The 23488-nt window shown below is 49.4% G+C and overlaps 1 protein-coding gene across 3 annotated transcripts in view; it reads right to left on the bottom strand.

Moving 5' to 3' along the window:
* aspg (asparaginase homolog (S. cerevisiae)) overlaps positions 1 to 23488 on the bottom strand; it is a 157703-nt gene that overhangs the window by 25360 nt on the left and 108855 nt on the right. For all 3 annotated transcript variants that reach the window (XR_011938109.1, XM_072489922.1, XM_072489910.1), the window contains exon 13: positions 23278 to 23364. Coding sequence is in view for 2 of the 3 variants with exons in the window: in XM_072489922.1 (XP_072346023.1) it covers positions 23278 to 23364 (87 nt within the window). In the remaining variant the exon portion in view is untranslated. The remainder of the gene's footprint in view (positions 1 to 23277; positions 23365 to 23488) is intronic.

Genomic DNA, 23488 nt, shown 5'->3' on the forward strand with positions numbered 1-23488 from the left:
AACCCTGCCATATCATTTATCCAGGCTTCCACGCTGGGAGGCTTCGCCCCTTTCCACATTAACAAGATCCTTCGCCGGGCTACCAGGGACGCAAAGGCCAGAATACCGGCCTCCTTCGCCTCCTGCACTCCCGGCTCGTCCGCTACTCCAAATAGTGCTAGCCCCCAGCTTGGCTTGACCCGGACTTTCACCACCTTAGATACTGTTCCCGCAACTCACCTCCAGAACCCCTCCAGTGCCGGACATGACCAGAACATATGGACATGGTTCGCCGGGCTTCCTGAGCACCACCCACATCTGTCCTCCAACCCAAAGAACCTACTCAGCCTCGCCCACGTCATGTGCGCTCTGTGAACTACCTTAAACTGTATCAGGCTGAGCCTGGCACAAGAGGAAGAGGAATTAACCCTACTTAAGGCATCAGCCCACAGCCCCTCCTCAATCTCCTTCCCCAGCTCCTCTTCCCATTTACCCTTCAGCTCCTCTACCAAAGCCTCCCCCTCTTCTTTCATCTCCTGGTATATTGCCGACACCTTGCCCTCTCCGACCCATACGCCCGAAATCACCCTGTCTTGAATCCCCTGTGCCAGGAGCAGCGGGAATTCCCTCACCTGCCGCCTCACAAATGCCCTTACTTGCATGTACCTGAAAGCGTTTCCCGGAGGTAGCCCAAACTTCTCCTCCAGCGCCCCTAAGCTCGCAAATGTCCCATCAATGAACAGGTCCCCCATTCTTTTAATCCCTGCCCTATACCAGCTCTGAAACTCCCCGTCCATCCTTCCCGGGACAAACCGATGGTCGTCTCTGATCGTGGACCACACCGAGGCTCCCATCGCACCCGTGCCGTCTCCGCTGCCCCCAGATCTTTAGCGTTGCCGCCACCACCGGGCTCGTGGTATACCTAGTCGGCGAGAGCGGCAACGGTGCCGTCACCAGCGCCCCCAGGCTCGTTCCTTTGCAGGACGCCATCTCCAACCTCTTCCATGCCGCCCCCTCTCCCTCCATCACCCACTTACGGATCATCGCAACGTTGGCTGCCCAATAGTAGCCACCCAGATTCGGCAACGCCAGCCCTCCTCTATCCCTACTTTGCTCCAGGAACCCCCTCCTTACCCTCGGAGTCTTACTCGCCCACACAAAGCCCATAATGCTCCTGCCTACCCTCTTAAAAAAGGCCTTGGTGATCACAATTGGAAGGCATTGAAATACAAAAAGAAACCTCGGAAGGACCACCATTTTAATCGACTACCCATCCCGCCAGCGAGAGCGGCAACATGTCCCACCGTTTAAAGTCCTCTTCCATCTGCTCCACCAGCCTCGTCAAGTTAAGTTTGTGCAGGGCCCCCCAGCTCCTAGCTACCTGGATCCCCAAGTATCGAAAGCTCCGATCCACCCTCCTCAGCAGTAGGTCGTCTATCCCTCTTCCCTGCTCCCCTGGATGCACCACAAAGAGCTCGCTCTTCCCTACATTGAGCTTGTAGCCCGCGAAGTCCCCAAACTCCCTTAGGATCTGCATGACCTCCACCATCCCCTCCACTGGGTCCGCCACATACAGCAACAGGTCGTCTGCATACAGCGACACTCGATGCTCCTCTCCCCCTTGGACCACCCCCTCCATTTCCCAGACTCCCTTAATGCCATGGCCAAAGGTTCAATTGCAAGTGCAAACAATAAGGGGGACAGGGGGCACCCCTGCCTCGTCCCTCGATACAGCCGAAAATAGTCCGACCTCTGCCGATTCGTAACCACACTCGCCACCGGGGCTCGATATAGGAGTTTAACCCAACTGATAAACCCCTCTCCAAACCCAAACCTCCGAAACACTTCACAGAGATACTCCCACTCCACTCGGTCAAAGGCCTTCTCCGCGTCCATAGCTGCCACTATCTCCGCCTCTCCCTCCACCGATGGCATCATTATCACATTTAGGAGCCTTCGCACATTGGTATTTCGCTGCCTACCCTTTACGAACCCCGTCTGGTCCTCGTGAATCACCCCCGGGACACAGTCCTCAATCCTCGTAGCCAAGATTTTTGCCAGCAACTTAGCATCTACGTTGAGGAGCGAGATCGGTCTATACGACCCGCATTGCAGTGGGTCCTTATCCCGCGTCAGGATCAAAGAGATCGTCGCCTCCAACATCGTCGGGGGCAGGGCCACCCCCCCCCTCCCCTTTGCTTCATTGAAGGTCCTTACCAGCAACGGGGCTAACATGTCTACATACTTCCTATAGAACTCCACCAGGAACCCATCCGGCCCCAAGGCCTTCCCTGCCTGCATGCTCCCCAGTCCTTTAACCAGCTCCTCCACCCCAATTGGCGCCCCCAAACCAGCCACCTCCCGCTCCTCCACCCTCGGGAACCTCAGTTGGTCCAAGAATCGTCGCATCCCCTCTTTTCCCCCTGGGGGCTGGGACCTATACAGCTCCTCGTAAAAGGCCTTGAATGCCTCATTCACTTTCACCGCACCGTAGTTCCCCTGCCATCCTGGACTCCACCTATTTCCCTCGCTGCCATCCTCTTACGGAGCTCATGTGCCAGCATCCGACTCGCCTTCTCCCCATATTCATACATCGCCCCCTGTGCCTTTCTCCACTGTGCCTCTGCCTTCCCTGTGGTCAACAGGTCGAACTCTGTCTGGAGACTTCGTCTCTCCCTGAGTAGTCCCTCATCAGGGGCCTCTGCATATCTCCTGTCCACCCTTAAAATCTCCCCCACTAATCTCTCCCTTTCCCTGCCCTCTCTCTTCTCCCTATAAGCCCTGGAGATTAACTCTCCCCTGACCACCGCCTTCAGAGCCTCCCATACTACTCCCACCTGCACCTCCCCGTTGTCATTGGCCTCCAGATATCTTTCGATGCACCCCCGCACCCTCCCACACACTTCCTCGCCCGCCAGCAGTCCCACATCCAACCGCCACAGCGGGCGTTGGTCCCTCTCCTCCCCCAGCTCTAGCTCCACCCAATGCGGGGCGTAGTCTGAAATGGCTATGGCCAAATACTCCGTTCCCTCCACTTTCGGGATCAATGCCCTGCCCAGAACAAAAAACTCTATCCGGGAATAGGCCTTATGTACATGGGAGAAAAAAGAAAATTCTCCGGCCAAAGGCCTGGCAAATCTCCACGGATCTACTCCCCCCATCTGATCCATAAACCCCCTGAGCACCTTGGCCGCAGCCGGCCTCTTACCCGTCCTAGATCTGGAACGATCTAATGCTGGGTCCAACACCGTGTTGAAATCCCCACCCATTATCAAGCTCCCTACCTCCAACTCCAGAATACACCCCAACATCCGTTTCAGGAATCCAGCATCGTCCCAGTTCGGGCCGTATACATTTACCAATACTACTCCCGTCCCCTGCAACCTACCGCTCACCATCACGTATTGGCCTCCATTGTCCGCTACTATGTTCTTGGCCTCAAACGACACCCGCTTCCCCACCAGTATTGCCACCCCTCTATTCTTCGCATCCAGCCCCGAATGGAACACCTGTCCTGCCCATCCCTTCCTTAACCTGACCTGATCTGCCACCTTCAGATGTGTCTCCTGAAGCATGACCACGTCTGCCTTCAGTCCCTTTAAGTGCGCGAACACTCGGGCCCTCTTAACCGGCCCATTTAGGCCTCTCACATTCCACGTGATCAGCCGGATTGGGGGGCTACCCACCCCCGCCGACTAGCCATCTATCTTGGGCCAGTCCCATGCCCGCGTCTCCCGCACCCTCCAGTCCCCCAGACAGGGAACCCCCACCCCGACCACCTCTTCCATTTTCAGTTACCCCTCGGCCTGTGCAGCAGCAACCCTATTATCCCCCTCTCTCACCCCCCGCTAAATCCGCATCTAGCTCTTTTGCTCCCCCCATACTACTTCCGTGAGTCAGCTGACTTCTGCTGACCCCGGCTTCCCCTGCCTTCCCGTTGATCTCCCCCGTGTGGGAATCTCTCCTCCTCCTTACGTTCCTCCATCCCCCCCTCCCTAGCGCGGGAAAAAGCCCGCGCTTTCCTGAGCTAGCCCCGCCCCGTGGTGCAGTTCCTGTTGCGGCCTTATCCCAGTTCCCCCATCCCCGAGTCTCACCGCCCTCCAGCACCGACGCCCACATTCCCCACTATCTCATCAAAAGAAAAAAGAACTCTTCCCCCGTCCCCATCCATCATCCCACCCGTGAAACATTCTTTACCCATATTTACAACCCTGTATACAGTCAACATCTTCCCCACAACCACAGTTCGAGTCCAAATTTTCGCTTTGGATAAAGGTCCAAGCCTCTTCTGGCGTTTCGAAATAGTGGTGTCGGTCCTGATAAGTGGCCCACAGTCGCGCAGGCTGCAGCATTCCGAATCTCACTCTTTTTTTATGCAGCACCGCCTTGGCCCGGTTGAAGCCCGCTCTCCTCTTTGCCTCCTCCGCACTCGTCCTGGTAGACTCGGATCACCGCATTCTCCCATCTACTGCTCCGCACCTTCTTGGCCCATCTCAGGACACTCTCTTTGTCCGCGAAGCGATGGAACCTCGCCACTATCGCCCTTGGCGGCTCGCCAGCCTTGGGTCTCCTCGCCAGGACCCGGTGAGCCCCTTCTAGCTCCAGGGGGCTCGAAGAGATCTCCGCACCCATCAACGAATGGACCATCGTGCTCACATACGCCCCGGCATCAGCCCCCTCCATTCCTTCGGGGAGACCCAGAATCCGGAGATTCTTCCTCCTCGACCTGTTCTCCAGGACCTCGAGTCTCTTGGCCCACCTCTTGTGCACCGCCTCGTGCGCCTCCATCTTTACCGCCAGGCCCAGGATCTCGTCCTCGTTCTCATTAGTTTTATCCCTCACCTCAGGGGGCTCCACCGCCTGGGCCTTCTGGGTCTCCTTCAGCCCCTCGATCGCCAACAGCATTGGCGCCAGCACCTCCTTTTTAAGCTCCTCCACGCAGCACCTGAGGAACTCCTGCTGGTCCGGCCCCCATGCTGCTCGATCTCCGTCCTCCGCCATCTTGGTTTTTCCCCCTCGTTTTTGCCGCTGCTCCAAAGCCTCTTTCTCCGTCGCTCCACCGCTAATCCCCGCCATACGACGTAAGGGGGGACCTTACTTCACCTTCCCACACGGGATTCAATCAAAACATTTCCGTTGGGGCTCCTCCGGAGAGCCCAAAAGTCCGTTATAGCGGGAGCTGCCGAAATGTGCGGCGATGCGGAGGTGTGGTTGAATCTTAACTGCTCTCTGAAATGACCCAGCAAGGTCAGTTTGGGGGCAATTCGGGATGGGCAAAAATGTTTTTTCTGGAAGTGAAGGAAATCTACCATCGTTACCTGGTCTGGCCTAGATGTGACTCTAGATCCACAGCAATGCGGTTGGCTCTTAAGTGACCTCAGTTTGATTAGGAATGGGCAATAAAGGCTGGCGCAACCGGCAAAAGCCATGTCCCATGAATGAATAAACAAAATGGTAAAATAGGGCTGAGTCAGCACGGCTTTATCAAGGGAAGGTCATGCCTGACAAATTTGTTAGAATTCTTTGAGGAGGTCAGGAGGACATTAAGACAAAGGAGAACCAGTGGGTGTGATCTATTTACATTTCCAGAAGGCTTTTGACAATGTGCTTTACAGGAGCCTGCTAAATAAGAGCCCATGGTTTTAGGGGCAAGGTGCTGGCATGGATGGAGGATTGGCTGACTGGCAGAAGGCAGAGAGTGGGGATAAAGGGATCCTTTTCAGGATGGCAGCCAGTGACTGCCATCTTCAGGGGTCAGTATTGGGACCACAACTATTCACAATATACATTAATGATTTGGAAGAAGGAACTGAAGGCATGGTTATTAAGTCTGCAGGTGAAACAAAGATATGTAGAGGGACAGGTAGTGTTGAGGAAGTGGAGAGGTTGCAGAAGGACTTGGACAGGCTAGGAGAGTGGGCAAAGAAGTGGCAGATGGAATACATTGTGGAAAAGTGTGAGGTTGTGCACTTTGGTAGGAAGAATGGAGGCATAGACTATTTTCTAAATGGAAAAAGGCTTCAGAAATCTGAAGCACAAAGGGACTTGGGAGTCTTAGTTCAAGATTCTCTCAAGGTTAACGTGCAGGTTCAGTTGACAGGAATGCAAATGCAATATTAACATTCATTTCGAGAGGGCGAGAATACAAGAGCAGGGGTGTACTGCTGAGGCTGTATAGGGGTCTGGTCAGACCCCTTTTGGAATATTGTAAGCCGTTTTGGGCCCCGTATCTAAGGAAGGATGAGCTGGCCTTGGAGGAGGTTCACAAGAATGATACCGGGAATGAAGGGCTCGTCAGACAAGGAGCAGCTGAGGACTCTGGGCCTGTACTCAATGGACTTTAGCAGGATGAGGGGTGATCTCATTGAAACTTACAGAACACGCAGAGGCCTAGATAGAGTTGATGCGGAGATGATGTCCCCACTAGTAGGATAAACTAGAACCCGAGGGCACAACCTAAGACTGAAGGGACAATTCTATAAAATTGAGATGAGAAGACGAAATTTCTTCAGCCAGAGGGTGGTGAATCTGTGGAACTCATTGCCGCAGAAGGCTGTGGAGGCCAAGTCACTGAATGTCTTTAAGACAGAAATAGATAGGTTCTTGATTAATAAGGGGATCAGGGGTTACGGGGAGAAGGCAGAATAATGGGGATGAGAAACATATCAGCCATTCGAATGGCAGTGCAGGCTCGATGGGCTGAATGACCTCAATTCTGCTCAAAAAAAAAGTTTTTTTGATATCGACCAAATAGAAAATGTAACAGAAGATAAAAATAATTTTTGGTTTTGTAGCTTATTTCACATGACTGGGATTATCCAACTGGGAATTGATGGGATCTTATCCTGTTGCGATTTGTAACATGAGCACCATCTGCCTGAAGTCAGAAGTGTCTTTATCGACCATCTGGACGCACCATCACATTCTGCTATCCGAAGGACACAAGGGTCCCCAATGGGCGGCTTTCGGCCGGAGAGTCTTCCATTCGTCGATCGGTGTTTTGGCATGGAGGGAATTATGAGGTGATCCTGTGGAATAGCCTGTTATGTTGATTCACAGACTCCTAGGCCATCTGTAATTTGAGAGGTTTGGAGGATTCCACTTTTTCATATTTTTTTAGGCGATCCATTTGAACAAGGATGCTGCTCAATGTTAGGCTGTATTTCAGTCCCAGTCATTAGAGAATGTGGGTATATTGAAGGACCTCCTCGTGGACTTCAGTATCACTCTCCCCCATCCCTCTCCCCCTCCGTGAATGTCACCTTAATTTGATTGGCTAAGTTCCTTTCAAAGTGCTTAGTTTTTGTCACAATCTGTTAGTGCTGCCCCTTTCAAAATGGGAATTTGGCTCCTCTTCACGGACACCTTCTGGTTGGATCAAAAGTGACAGAAATATGTTCTTAATTTAAAATTAATAATAATAATCTTTTGTCAGAAGTGTGAAGTTACTGTGAAAAGCCCCTAGTCGCCACATTCCGGCCCCTGTTCGGGGAGGCCGGTACGGGAATTGAACCCGTGCTGCTGGCCTTGATCTGCATTACAAACCAACTGTTTAGCCCACTAAGCTAAACCAGCCCTTGGCAGGGCCAGCTCACAACATCAAACATAGCACAGGTACATGTGTATTGCCAGGATGAACATATTAATGCATGACATACAGTTCAGAAGCAATAAAGCGTTGGGACAATAGTGGCAATTTCCAGAGATGGATTAATCAATAATCCATTATTGGGGCAGCATGGTAGCATAGTGGTTAGCACAATTGCTTCACAGCTCCAGGGTCCCAGGTTTGATTCCCGGCTTGGGGCACTGTCTGTGCGGAGTCTGCACGTTCTCCCCGTGTGTGCGTGGGTTTCCTCCGGGTGCTCCGGTTTCCTCCCACAGTCCAAAGATGTGCAGGTTAGGTGGATTGGCCATGCTAAATTTCCCTTAGTGTGCAAAAATTGTCCTTAGTGGGGTTACTGGGTTTTGGGGGTAGGGTAGGGGTGTGGGCTTGGGTGGGGTGCTCTTTCCAAGAGCCGGTGCAGACTCGATGGGCCGAATGGCCTCCTTCCGCACTGTAAATTCTATGAAAATAACAGTTGGTTTGCAATGAGTGCCCCAGTGAGAGTATCAACTCATTTCAGGCAGTCACCGTTATAGTGTTGAGTGGCAACAAGGCTGTATAGCCTTGTATAGCCTCATCCCCATTCTCCTGCCTTCTCCCCGTAACTCCTAAACCCCATATTAATCAAGAACCTATCTATCTCTGACTTAAAGACATTCAGTGACTTGGCCTCCACAGCCTTCTGCGGCAATTTGAGTAGGTAACAAGGAAGTTAGACAAAGGAGAACCAGTGGACGTGATTTATTTAGATTTCCAGAAGGACTTTGACAATGTGCTGCATAGGAGACTGTTAAATAAGTTAAAAGCCCATGGTGTTAAGGGTACGATCCTGGCATGGATAGAGGATTGGCTGACTGGCAGAAGTCAGAGAGTGGGGATAAAGGAATCTTTTTCAGGATGGCAGCCGGTGACTAGTGGTGTGCCTCAGGGGTCGGTGCTGGGACCACAACATTCATTAATGATCTGGAGGAAGGAACTGAAGGCACTGTTGCAAAGTTTGCAGATGATACAAAGATCTGTAGAGGGACAGGTAGTATTGAGGAAGCAGGTGGGCTGCAGAAGGACAGGCTAGGAGAGTGTGCAAAGAAGTGGCAAATGAAATACAATGTGGAAAAGTGTGAGGTTATGCACTTTGGAAGGAGGAATTTAGGCAGAGACTATTTTCTAAATGGGGAAATGCTTAGGAAATCAGAAGCACAAAGGGACTTGGGAGTCCTTGTTCACGATTCTCTTAAGGTTAATGTGCTGGTTCAGTCAGCAGTTAAGAAGACAAATGCAATGTTAGCATTCATGTCAAGAGGGCTAGAATACAAGACCAGGGATGTACTTCTGAGGCTTTATAAGGCTCTAGTCAGGCCCCTTTTGGAGTATTGCGAGCAGTTTTGGGCCCCGTATCTAAGGAAGGATATGCTGGCCTTGCAAAGGGTCCAGAGGAGGTTCACAAGAATGATCCCTGGAATGAAGAACTCGTCGTATGAGGAATGTTTGAGGACTCTGGGTCTACACTCGTTGGAGTTTAGAAGGATCTTATTGAAACTTACAGGATACTGCGAGGCCTGGATAGAGTGGACGTGGAGAGGATTTTTCCACTTGTCGAAAAAACTAGAACCAGAGGGCACCATCTCAGACTAAAGGGACGATCCTTTAAAACAGAGATGAGGAGGAATTTCTTCAGCCAGAGGGTGGTGAATCTATGGAACTCTTTGCCGCTGAAGGCCAAATCACTGAGTGTCTTTAAGACAGAGATAAATAGGTTCTTGATTAATAAGGGGATCAGGGGTAATGGGGAGAAGGCAGAAGAATGGAGATCAGAAAATATCAGCCATGATTACATGGCGGAGCAGACGCGATGGGCTGAGTGGCCTAATTCTGCTCCCATGTCTTATGGTAAGGCTGTTAGGCGAGAGAAAGCACAGGTGTATTCCAAAGTGTTCAAACAATGAAAACCAGAGGGAATGCTTAACGCCAATTATGGTGTAATGCATAACCCATAGCAGCACAGCCACAAGCAAGCAGACTGATTCAGCAACGATATGCAGCAAGGAACCTGAACAATGCTAACATTCACCAGAATTAGGTCTTCAGGGCCACTGGCAACTTGTTTTGTATGGCGCATATTTCATCACCGTTTATCTATATTATTTTGCGGTAACAAAAGTGGGGTATCAAGTCTCTAGAATTATAAAAATTAAACCCAATCAGCAGCAGCAACCCAGGGGGAAGCGGGGGAGGGGGGGGGGGGGGAGGGGGGAGGTTTAGTTTAGTTTAGGTCAAAGATAAAGGGGTTTTGTTACTTGTGTATTGTTAAAAATTTCTGTATTGTTATTGTTGCGTTTGCTTTGTAAGAGGGGAAAAATTGTTGTTTGGGAAAAAAATTTCAATACAACATATTTAAAAAAAAAAATTAAACCCAACATTTAAAAGGTCAGCTATACAAGAACTAGTTAAAGAGCGGATGATCAGATCTCAGGTGGTGCCAAACTGTTGATGCCAAACTGATAAATCCTCTGAAATCTCTGGTCTGACATATACATTGTCACTGTAACAAAACATTGTCACTGTAACGAAAGGAATTATAGCAGCAATGGAGCACAGGTATAAAGGATGGGATACAGGAAAACTGCACAAAGTGGAAATATGGCTCAAAATGGTACTCATTTTTGCTGAAATTATAACGCTGATTTTTAATTGCTGGCAGGACCAACATTTTCTGCCCATCCCTCATTGCCTTGAACTGTTTTGGCTCGCCACACCATTTCAGAAGGCAGTTAAGAGTCAATCACATTGTTGTGGGTCTGGTGTCACATGTAGACTAGATCAGGTACAGACGGCAGATTTCCATCCCTAAAGGACATTAGTGAACCAAATGGGTTCGAACGACAATCCACAATGGTTTCATAGGGTGGAATTTCCCAGTCCTGACAGTGGCAGGTTTGTGGCGAGAAAGCATGTCAGGTTTATACCTTCACCACTTTCATGGCGGGCCAGATTTCCCACTGACCCATGACAGGAACCCTGTCCGCATGCTTTAACATGACACGAATACGGATTAAAAACGCAACTCGCCAGAATCACGTCCCCTCTCCTAATTACATCGCACACCTGCGAGAGCTCAGACTGGTCCCTTTCACATCTGGATATAAGAGGTGTGTAGCAATCTACCCTCGCCTCGCCCACCACTGCACCAGCCTCTGGAATGGAAAATTCCGCCTGTAGTCACCATTACTGAGAATAGTGTTTCAATTCAAGATTATTAATTGAATTGAAATTCCACCAGCTGCCGTGGTGAGATTTGAACAAGTGGCCTCAGATCATTAGGCTGGGCCTCTGGTTTTCTAATCCAGTGATGTTACCACTACCTTCTGTCTCCCACTTTCTCCTTAACCCAGATTGGTAAACATGCATTCAGTGGCAAAACCCTCTGATGTCAGAGCTTGGATGATTTTTACCCGCTAGTCTCTGGTAGTGGAATTACCAATATTATCATTTATATTAGGAAACAACAAATTTAAAAAACATCTTTGAAACTGCTTTAAAAAAGCACAGGAAACACAATTCTAATTTGACTCACTCTGTGTCCCCGTACCCTGCGTCCCAGGCAATATAGGAACTTTTTTTGCAAACAAGGTACATGAGGCCAACTAGATTAGGAAGACAATTCCCGAAACCTATTAACAAACTGTGCAGTCTACGAAGAATAATGATATATTAAAAAGCTGCTTATTTAAAGACATTTGGCTCCTTTTTGAAGATTTCTAGTATCTTCCAAAGTTTTGCTTTTTGTATTAGATGCAAGTCCATTCTGACCCACATTGGTTTGGGTTTTCTGAATTTATCTGTCCTTGGTAACTCATTCTTTTGGGTTTTTCTGTGCTTCAGACAGCCAGATCTGCTGCTGTGGACTTGTGATTCTCTACAGTTGCGAGGAGGCTGAGGCAATTGCATCCAGCTCCCGTCTTTCCTTTCTGGGGATGAGGTACTGCAGTTCGCACCATATTAGGAAATGCTGCATGGCCTGTTTTTCATAGTGAACAAATTTGAATGAATCAATTTTGGTATTATTATTGTAACTCATTTATCGTTTTTTCTGAGGAATCATGTCCTACTACGTCGTAGAAAATGTCACCGTGTTTATTCATCGAAGTTACAGTGCAGAAGGAGGCCATTCGGCCCATCGAGTCTGCACTGGCTCTTGGAAAGAGCACCCTACCGAAGCCCACACCTCCACCCTATCCCCATAACCCAGTAACCCCACCCAACACTAAGGGCAATTTTGGACACTAAGGGCAATTTAGCATGGCCAATTCACCTAACCTGCACATCTTTGGACTGTGGGAGGAAACCGGAGCACCCGGAGGAAACCCACGCACACACGGGGTGAATGTGCAGACTCCGCACAGACAGTGACCCAAGCTGGGAATCAAACCTGGGACCCTGGAGCTGGGAAGCAATTGTGCTAACCACTATTCTACCATGCTGCCCTCGATGATTGCTACCGTATCAGCAGGGGATAAACATATAAATGTTGGTGGAATACAGATGTTTGATACTTGTTCGAGGTTTTGGGAAGGTTTGGGCCGGGATATGTGGCATGGGAGCAATTGTTGTATGTGGCATCAAGGGCGAGTGCGAGGACGAATAATATGAGCTCACAAAGCTTTGACTTACACAGGGGTACGAGGCAGGGGTGCCCGCTGTCGCCGTTGCGGTTTGCACTGGTCATAGAGCCGCTGGCGATGGCTCTTAGGGGGTCGACGGAGTGGCGGGGGATTATGAGGGGACAGAGGAAGCATCGGGTGTCGCTCTATGCCGATGACATCTTGCTGTATGTTTCGGATCCGTTGGAAAGTATGGGAAGGATTTTGGTCCAGCTGGGGAGGTTTGGAGTGTTCTTGGGGTACAAACGGAATGTAGGGAAAAGCGAGGTTTTCCTGGTGAATGAGCTGGGACAGCGGGCTAATTTAGGGGGGGTGCCACTTACGGTAGCAAGGCATAGGTTTAGGTTTATGAGGATTCAGGTAGCGAGGAAATGGACAGAGCTCCACAAGTGGAACTTAACACAAGTGGCTGGTGGAGGAGGCCAGAGAGGATGTTACGAGGTGGGATACAATGCACTTAACGTTGGCGGGCAGGGTCCAAGTGGTGAAAATGAATATTATGCCGAGGTTCTTGTTTACTTTTCAGGCTCTCCCGATCTTTATACCAAAGGCTCTTTTTCAGAAAGTGGACACGATCGTTTTGAACTTTGTATGGGCAGGGAAGGTGCTGAGGGTCGGGATGACCCTGCTACACAGGTAGCTTTGCCGAACTTGCTTTGTTATTATTGATCGGCGAATGTGGACAAGGTGCGGCGGTGGTGGGAAGGAAAAGGGGTAGAGTGGGTTTTGGATGGAGGAGGAATTTTGTCAGGGGTCTAGTTTGAGGGCTATGGTGACGGCAGCATTGCCATGGCTCACAGTAGGTATTCAGGGAGCCCAGTGGTGCAGTCCACGATGAAGATATGGAATCAGTTGAAAAGGCATTTTAGGGTGGAAGGGATGTCGGTGCTAACGGTGCTGTGCGAGAATCATGGGTTTGAGCTGGGGAGGATGGATGGTGTATACAGGAGGTGGAGGGAAGTGGGGCTGGTCAAGGTGAGGGATCTGTATTTGGAGGAAGGGTTCGCCAGTCTGGAGGAGCTGAGGGAGAGGGTCGAGCTGCCGAGGGGGAGTGAGTTCAGGTATCTGCAGGTTAGGGTCTTTGTGCGAAAGGTCTGGAGGGGGTTCCCTAGATTAGAACATAGAACATTACAGCGCAGTACAGGCCCTTCGGCCCTCGATGTTGCGCCGACCTGTGAAACCACTCTAAAGCCCATCTACACTATTCCCTTATGGTCCATATGTCTATCCAATGACCATTTGAATGCCCTTAGTGTTGGCAAGTCCACTACTGTTGCGGGCAGGGCATTCCACGCCCTTACTACTCTCTGAGCTAAGAACCTACCTCTGACATCTGTCCTATATCTGTCTCCCCTCAATTTAAAGATATGTCCCCTCGTGCTAGACATCACCAGCCGAGGAAAAAGGCTCACTGTCCACCCTATCTAATCCTCTGATCATCTTGTATGCCTCAATTAAGTCACCTCTTAACCTTCTTCTCTCTAACGAAAACAGCCTCAAGTCCCTCAGCCCTCCCTCATAAGATCTTCCCTCCATACCAGGCAACATTCTGGTAAATCTCCTCTGCACCCTTTCCAATGCTTCCACATCCTCCCTATAATGCGGCGACCAGAATTGCACGCAATATTCCAAATGCGGCCGCACCAGAGTTTTGTACAGCTGCAACATGACCTCATGGCTCCGAAACTCAATCCCGCTACCAATAAAAGCTAACACACCATACGCCTTCTCAACAACCCTCTCAACCTGGGTGGCAACTTTCAGGGATCTATGTACATGGACACCAAGGTCTCTCTGCTCATCCACACTGCCAAGAATCTTACCATTAGCCCAGTACTCGGTCTTCCTGTTATTCCTTACAAAATGAATCACCTCACACTTTTCTGCATTAAACTCCATTTGCCACCTCTCAGCCCAGCGCTGCAGCATTTCTATGACTCTCTGTAACTTGTAACATCCTTCCGCACTGTCCACAACTCCACCGACTTTAGTGTCATCTGCAAATGTACTCACCCATCCTTCTACGCCCTCCTCCAGGTCATTTATAAAAATGACACAACAGCAGTGGCCCCAAAACAGATCCTTGTGGTACATCACTAGTAACTGGACTCCAGTCTGAACATTTCCCATCAACCATCACCCTTTGTCTTCTTCCAGCTAGCCAATTTCTGATCCAAACTGCTAAATCACCCTGAATCCCATGCCTCCGTATTTTCCGCAGTAGCCTACTGTGGGGAACCTTATCAAACGCTTTACTGAAATCCATATACACCACATCAACTGCTTTACCCTCATTCACCTGTTTGGTCACCTTCTCAAAGAACTCTATAAGGTTTGTGAGGCACGACCCACCCTTCACAAAACCGTGTTGACTATCTCTAATCAAATTATTCCTTTCCAGATGATTATACATCCTATCCCTTATATACCTTTCCAAGATTTTGCCCACAACAGAAGTAAGGCTCACTGGTCTATAGTTACCGAGGTTGTCTCTACTCCCCTTCTTGAACAAGGGGACAACATTTGCTATCCTCCAGTCTTCTGGCACTATTCCTGTAGACAAAGATGACTTAAAGATCAAAGCCAAAGGCTCAGCAATCTCCTCCCTAGCTTCCCAAAGAATCCTAGGCTAAATCCCATCCAGCCCAGGGGACTTATCTATCTTCACACTTTCCAGAATTGCTAACACCTCCTCCTCATGAACCTCAAGCCCTTCTAGTCTCGTAGCCTGAATCTCAGTATTCTCCTCGACAACATTGTATTTTTCCTGTGTGAATACTGACGAAAAATATTCATTTAGCACCTCTCCTATCTCCTCGGGCTGCAAGCACAACTTCCCACTACTGTCCTTCACTGGCCCTACTCTTACCCTAGTCATTCTTTTATTCCTGACATATCTATAGAAAGCTTTAGGGTTATCCTTGATCCTACCTGCCAAAGACTTCTCATGTCCCCTCCTGGCTCTTCCTAGCTCTCTCTTTAGGTCCTTCCTAGCTAACTTGTAACTCTCGAGCGCCCTAACTGAACCTTCATGTCTCATCTTTACGTAAGCCTCCTTCTTCCTCTTGACAAGTGTTTTGACTGCTTTAGGAAACCACGGTTCCCTTGCTCGACCACTTCCTCCCTGCCTGGCAGGTACATACTTATCAAGGACACGCAGTAGCTGTTCCTTGAACAAGATCCACATTTCCATCCCCTGCAGTTTTCCTCTCCATCCGATGCATCCTAAGTCTTGCCTCATCGCATCATAATTGCCTTTCCCCCAGATATCACACTTGCCCTGCGGTATATACCTATCCCTTTCCATCACTAAAGTAAACGTAATCGAACTGTGGTCATTATCACCAAAGTGCTCACCTACCTCCAAATCTAACACCTGTCCTGGTTCATTACCCAGTACCAAATCCAATATGACCTCGCCTCTCATTGGCCTATCTACATACTGTGTCAGGAAACCCTCCTGCACACATTGGACAAAAACGGACCCATCTAAAGTAGTCGAACTATAGCGTTTCAAGTCAATATTTGGAAAGTTAAAAGTCCCCCATAACAACTACCCTGCTGCTTTCGCTCCTATCCAGAATCATCTTTGCAATCCTTTCCTCTACATCTCTGGAACTTTTCGGAGGCCTATAGAAAACCCCTAACAGGGTGACCTCTCCTTTCCTGTTTCTAACCTCAGCCCATACTACCTCAGTAGTCGAGTCCTCATCAAACGTCCTTTCTGCCACCGTAATACTGTCCTTGACTAACAATGCCACCCCTCCCCCTCTTTTACCACCTTCCCTGTGCTTACTGAAATATCTAAACCTCGGCACTTGCAACAACCATTCCTGTCCCTACTCTATCCATGTCTCCGAAATGGCCACAACATCGAAGTCCCAAGTACCAACCCATGCCGCAAGTTCCTCCTATAACCCACCTTATTCTAGATGCTCCTGGCATTGAAGAAGACACACTTTAAACCACCTTCCTGCCCGCCGGTACACTCCTGCAACATTGAAACCTTACTCATGACCTCACTACTCTCAACCTCCTGTATACTGGAGCTACAATTCAAGTTCCCAAGCCCCTGCTGAAGTAGTTTAAACCCTCCCGAAGAGCATTAGCAAATTTCCCCCCCAGGATTGTCGGGACACACCCTGCTGGAGCCACTGCTGCTTCCGGATGTGGAAGGGGAGGGAAGAATTGTGGATATATATACAAGTGGCTGGGGGAGCAGGGAGGCGAGCAGGTGGTGAAGATCAAGGAGAAATGAGAAGCGGAGTTGGGAGGGGAGGCCAATTGGGTATGGGGTAAGGCACTGCGTAGGGTAAGCGGGACCTCCTCTTGTGCAAGGGTTAGCCTGATATAGTTTAAGGTGGTGCACAGGGTGCATATGACTCGGGCAAGAATGAGTGGGTTCTTTCAGGGGGTAGCAGGTGAGTGTTAAAGGTGTGGGAGGGGGCCAGCGAATCACGCGCATATGTTTTGGGGTTGCGAAAAATTGGGAAGATTCTGGGTGGGAGTGTTCGCGATCTTAGCCAGGATAGTGGAGGAAGAGGTGGACCCGAACCCTTTGGTGGTGATATTTGGTGTTTCAGAGAAGCCGGAGCTCTTGGAGAGGAGGAAGGCCGATGTTGCGGCCTTCGCCTCTCTGATTGCACGCCGATTAATTTTGCTGGAGTGGCGATCGGCATCGTCACCGGGGCTAGCGACTTGGTTGGGTGACCTGTACGACATCCTGCGGTTGGAGAAGATAAAGTATAAGTTAAGGGGCTCTGCAGGGGGGTTTGAGAAAAGGTGGGGGATGTTTGTGACCGTGTTCGAGGGGCTGTTCCTTGCAGGGGGGGGGGGGTGAAATGGGTGAAAAAGAGGACATTCTGTACAGACTATATAGTTGATTGCTGGGAAGTATGGATTCCCGGAGTGTTTATTTGTTGTAACCTGTTTTGATACATGTTGTAATAAAATAAATAAATAATAGGAATATGCTTGTTAGTCTGTGATGCTGACACAAGCAAAGCAGAAGCATTCACACACTTAAATTACAGATTTTTTTTTTTCAAAAAGAACCAGCAGAGATGTAGGTGAAATATTATTTTGGGATATGCCGTTGGAATATAGGGTTTGTTATACAGCCCGGGATTCCTGTTTGAAGGTTTCTGCAATTCACAGTCAAATGTCAATAAAGGTTTCATAAGTTTATACCTGGAGCCTCATTCCAGTTTTATGAATGAATTAACATGTTAAAGCAAAAATTATGCATGACAGCAGGCTGGTCTAAGAAGGGTGAATGACAAAGTGTGAGAAGCCAAGACAGGAAGGGATAGGTTCATTACAAAATTAAGACTTGATTCTGAATGTACCGATCTCATCTTAGGACTCATGTTAGTCAATGAGTTTTTTTGACTCACGATTTCTTGTCACTTGGTTCAACAGGCAAAGTTGCTCTTTGCAGCCCCACCCCCTCCACCTCTTACACTTTCCCTCAATTTCTCACAGGTGCAGACCAGTGGCACAAAATACATCTGCTATTTCTGAGCAGGTATCCATGCAAAAATGAAACAAATGAGTCAAGCAAATAAATATTTGCATTGTGCATTGCCACATTGCTGAATTACTGTAAAACTCTGCCATCAACACTGCTATGAAGTTTAATTTTGAAGACTGGACAGCTTAAGCAATCACCCAGATCTGCAAGTCATGGGACCAAACTTAAAACATATTTTGTCCGCGAAAACTTCAGAGGGCATATCTTTCAACGATTTAGCAGGTCCGAGGCCAGTTGTCGCAGTTCTTCACCTCAGTGCCAGGTAGAATTCCTGGTGGAGGCCAGGCAATCCACTCAAATGATTGAAGTTGGGAAACTGGCTGGAATGAGACAGCAAAATTCTGGCAAAAGAAAGTCCAACCGCATACATGTGTCAATTTTATTATTAAGTCAGCTAATCCTAAACCTTTTAAGTACCCACTGCAGGCCCTACAAATTAAAGGGGAATAATTGCACTGTGGTGACCAGGCAGCTTGGAAATTCCATCCATTATAGCTGATCCAAGGATGAGAGATATGGGCGGGATTCTCCATTTTTGAGACTAAGTGTTGATGACGACCCAGAATTCGCACAGAACGCTTGTGAGGAGGCCGTGTGTGAACGAACCGCCGAGGGTGATGGTGATGCGAATGCACCAGTTCCTGGATAAGAAACAGATTTTGCAGTGGGCCAGGCAGACACGGAGCTGCAAGTGGGAGAACAGCATACTGCGCATCTACCAGGACCTGGGTGCGGATCTGGCAAAGAGAAGAGCGGGATTCAACAGAGTAAAATCGGCCCTTTTCAAGAAGAAGGTGATGTTTGGACTGCTTTTTCCAGCTCGTTTATGGGTCACCTATGAAGAGCAGCAACTTTATTTTGAGACGCCAGAGGAGTCGATGGACTTTGTTAAAAGTAAAGGGCTAGCAAGCAACAGATCATTGAACTCTCGAGATGGGTAATGCTGTATCGATTTTGCTAAATGTATTCTTGCTTTTGCATTGTATGTGAAATGATTTTTTAAAAAAGATATTGATTCTTGGGCTGTTGCTCAGTTTTGTAAGTTAATTTGGTGCTGGTGGGGGAAGGGTGGATGGATCTTCTTTGTCTTTTCTTTGTGCTTGGTGTGGTTAGAACTGTTTTTTTTTGGATATGTAGTGCTTTGTGTAACAAGGGGCTATTTCTGTTTCTAAAGTTAACTTTGTTCTATTGGGAATTGGATGGTGGGATTTATCTTTTTCTACTGTTTGTTTACTGGGGACCGTGATGTTTTGAAAATCTATGTCCAAGCAAGGGGGGGGGGAGGAGGGAGAACAATGGAGAGATAGGATGTCTGGTGCCATGGGTGGGACCTACCGGGTCAACTGGCTCACGGAAGCACAGTGGGGCGCAAGCAGGTGATAAGGTTGATATGGGGGGTTGGATTTTTGGTGCTGTTACTAGGAAGGGGGGGGGGGCGGAAAGAGCTGCTCTGCTGACAGTGGAGGAACTGTTATTCGGGGACAAATGGGAGGTCAAGAATGGCGGATGCCCGAGGCTGGCCTCGAGGGGGTGAGGGTCGCAAGCTGGAGGCTGGCCTAAGAAGGGTAATGGCTAGTCGGCGGGGTGTGTGGGGGGGGGCAGGAAGCCCCCCCCCCCCCCGACTAGGCTGATTACTTGGAATGTCAGAGGGCTAAACGGGCCGGTCAAGAAGGGCTCGGTGTTCATGCATCTGAGGGGATTGAAGGCGGACGTGGCAATGCTACAAGAGACACACCTAAAGGTTATAGATCAGACCAGATTGAGGAAGGGGTGGGTTGACCAGGTATTCCATTCAAGACCAGGGGGGTTGCGATCCTGATTAACAAACGGGTGGCATTTGAGGCAGGGAGAATCGGGTCAGATATGGGGGTGCAGGTACATAATGGTGAGTGGGAAGCTGAAGGGGATGCAGGTGGTACTTGTGAACGTCTATGCACCAAACTGGGATGATGTGGAATTTAAGAGGTGGGTGTTTGATAAGATCCATGACCTAGAGTTCCATAATATGATCATGGGGAAGACTTCAACACAGTCATTGATCCAGGATTGGACCGGTCAAAATCTAGGATAGGGAGGGTGCCAGCCACGGCGAGGGAATTTAAGGGGTTTATGGAGCAGATGGGGGGAGTAGACCCATGGAGGTTTGGACAGCCAAGAGCGAAGGAGTTTTCTTTTTTCTCCCATGACCAAAGTATATTCTCGGATCAACGTTTTTATTCTGAGCAGGGCTCTACTGCCTGGGGTGGTGAATGCCGAGTACTCGGCAATCACGGTGTCGGATCATGCCCCACATTGGGTTGATCTACGGATTAGTATGGAGAGAGGACAGCGCCCGTTATGGAGGCTGGATGTGGGGCTATTAGCAGATGAGGCGGTCTGTGGGTGGGTGAGTAAGTCCATCCAGAACTATCTGGAAATAAATGATACGGGGGAGATCTCTGCAGCAACGGTCTGGGAAGCTTTGAAGGCAGTGGTCAGAGGGGAATTAATCTCGATACCGGCCCACAGAGAAAAGTTGGAATGGGCAGAGAGGGATAGGTTGGTTGAGGAGATATTCCAGGTGGATAGGAGATACTCAGAAGCCCCAGGCGGGTTACTGAAAGAGCGGCGGAGGTTACAGGTGGAGTTTGGGCAGTTATCTACAGGGAAGGCAATGGAACAACTGAGAAAGGCAAGGGGAGCGGTGTACGAGTATGGGGAAAAGGCAAGCAGAATGATAGTGCACCAGCTTAGGAAAAGGGAGGCGGCCAGGGAAATGGGGAGAGTAAAGAGGTGGGAATGTGGTCCTGGACCCATTGGAGGTAAATGAGAGGTTTAAGGACTTTTTCAGTAAATTGTACAAGTCGGAACCCCTGGCTGGGGTTGAGGGTATGAGCAAGTTCTTGGGGCAGTTGAGGTTCCCGAGGGTGGAGGAGGAACTGGTGGAAGGGCTGGGAGCCCCAATTGAAATTGAGGAAATAATGGAGGGGCTGGAGGGCATGCAGTCGGTCAAGGTGGACGGTGGAAAGTGGTAAGTGCTACCATGGGCAGTAGTCAGACGTTGTCATATGATGTGGAGCACCAGAGTTCATTGCAGAGCAGGTTGTCATCATCTTCCATCCCATGGACCAGACCTGCTGTTACTGCCAACCCAGGGCCCCCACACTATAGTGCAGCATGGGTGCCTCTGGCCCTGGCACCCATCCCTGATGGCAGGGGTACCGTCAGCTGGCACTGCCCTCGCCATGGTAAGCTCCATGGCCACAGCCCCATAGGGACTACAGTAGCCATTGCCGGCCGGGTGGGGGCTGGTGTGGCGGAAGGGTAATGTGCGGGGATGGGAGCCCCCTTACCCGGGTAGCACGGTAGCATAGTGGTTAGCACAATTGCTTCACAGCTCCAGGGTCCCAGATTCGATTCCCGGCTTGAGTCACAGTCTGTGCGTAGTCTGCCCGTTCTCCCTGTGTGCGCATGGGCTTCCTCCGGGTGCTCCGGTTTCCTCCCACAGTCCAAAGATGTGCAGGTTAGATGGGTTGGCCATGATAAATTGCCCTTAGTGTCCAAAATTGCCCTTAGTGTTGGTTGGGGTTACTGGGTTATGGGGATAGGGTGGGGGTGTGGGCTTGGGTAGGGTGTTCTTTCCAAGAGCCGATGCAGACTCGATGGGCCGAATGGCCTCCTTCTACATTGTAAATTCTATGATACGGCCGGTGTCACTCTGCAGAACCAGGGGCCAAGGTGAATGGTCAGAGCGATGCGCAGCAAGATGGCCACGGTAATGGCAGTCCGTGACTGGACACCGTCCCAGTCCCACAGGGATCACCCAGGCTACTCGGCCTGTTCCCCCGTCACCCCACCCCTCCCCCTGGCCCTGGCAGAGCCAGCCCGTCCAGTGTCCGGCCCGTCAGCTCACAGTCGCTCCTGTCTGTGTCCTACCTCCTCTCTCCCTCCCTCATCAGCCAAGTCGCCGGTTTCCCGATTTTTGAAAGCACAAGTGAACCGTGCCGCCGGGAACACGGCCCATCGGAGGAGAATTGCAGAGGCCCCGGAGAATACCTTCCTACTTCCCTTATATTCCACATAGGCTTTGTCTGTTCCCAGCCTTCTAGCCCTGACAAATGTCTCCTTTTTCTTTTTGACGAGGCCTACAATATGTCTCGTTATCCAAGGTTCCCGAAATTTGCCGTATTTATCCTTCTTCCACACATGAACATGCCGGTCCTGAATTCCTTTCAACTGACATGTAAAAGCATCCCACATGTTAGATGTTGATTTACCCTCAAACATCCGCCCCCAATCTAGGTTCTTCAGTTCCCACCTAATATTGTTATACTTTCCCCAATTTAGCACATTCACCCTAGGACCACTCTTATCCTTGTCCACCAGCACTTTAAAACTTACTGAATTGTGGTCACTGTTCCTGAAATGCTCCCCTACTGAAACTTCTACAACCTGGCCGGGCTCATTCCCCAATACCAGGTCCAGTACAGCCCCTTCCCTGGTTGGACTATCTACATATTGTTTTAAGAAGCCTTCCTGGATGCTCCTTACAAACTCTTCCCCATCTAAGCCCCTAGCACTAAGTGAGTCCCAATCAATATTGGGGAAGTTGAAGTCTCCCATCACAACAACCCTGTTGTTTTTACTCGTTTCCAAAATCCGTCTACCCATCTGCTCCTCTATCTCCCGCTGGCTGTTGGGAGGCCTGTAGTAGACCCCCAACATTGTGACTGCACCCTTCTTATTCCTGATCTCTACCCATATAGCCTCGCTGCCCTCTGAGGTGTCCTCCCGTAGTACAGCTGTGATATTCTCCCTAACCAGTAGCGCAACTCCGCCACCCCTTTTACATCCCCCTCTATCCCACCTGCAACATCTAAGTCCTGGAACATTTAGCTGCCAATCCTATCCTTCCCTCAACCAGGTCTCTGTAATGGCAACAACATCATAGTTCCAAGTACTAATCCAAGCTCTAAGTTCATCTGCCTTATCTGTAATACTTCTTGCATTAAAGCATATGCATTTCAGGCCACCAGACACGCTGTTTTCAGCAACGTCTCCCTGTCTGCTCTTCCTCAGAGGTAGGAGGTACTTCAGTGCTATGAAATGGAAGAATAACAAAATGCTCCCTCTTTATAAACAGCATAAAACCCAGCATATTTCTGCCTCACTTCAGTTCCAAAGAGGGATCATGTTGGACTCGAATCGTTAACTCTGTTTCTCTCTTTGCGGATGCTGCCAGACTTGCTGAGTTTTCCCAACACTTCCTGGTTTTATTTTAGATTCACCGCACCCACATTATTTTGCCTTTATTAGAACAAAATTGTCTCCTTTTTAGAGGGGCGCAAGTAGTAGAAAACTTAAAGACAAAGAAAATGTATAAGTGAAATATTACTCACACTATTATAAATCTGCACAGTGCCCACTGGTCACAGGTCTCAACTGTATCGGCGGACCTTGTGTGCTGTCAACAATAATGTAAATGAGGCTCCTTTAGGCACATGACAGAGGAGAAATTGTACCTGCACAAGTCGGTCCCCACATCGACAATCTCGTTGTTTGAGAAATGGGCACCAGTCTGCCGCAATAACTTGATGACCTCAGTGCGCCTGCAAAAGCAAAGCAGAGTCACTGTGGCAATTGTAAAACAAGACATCTTATGCAAAAGGTGTCAGAGCTTATGCTTTATTAATGTGAAACATCAGAAATGATGGGAACAGTTAATTCTCATTG

The sequence above is a fragment of the Scyliorhinus torazame genome, chromosome 2 (genome assembly GCF_047496885.1).
Source record: "Scyliorhinus torazame isolate Kashiwa2021f chromosome 2, sScyTor2.1, whole genome shotgun sequence".
In the NCBI taxonomy this organism is placed as follows: domain Eukaryota; kingdom Metazoa; phylum Chordata; class Chondrichthyes; order Carcharhiniformes; family Scyliorhinidae; genus Scyliorhinus; species Scyliorhinus torazame.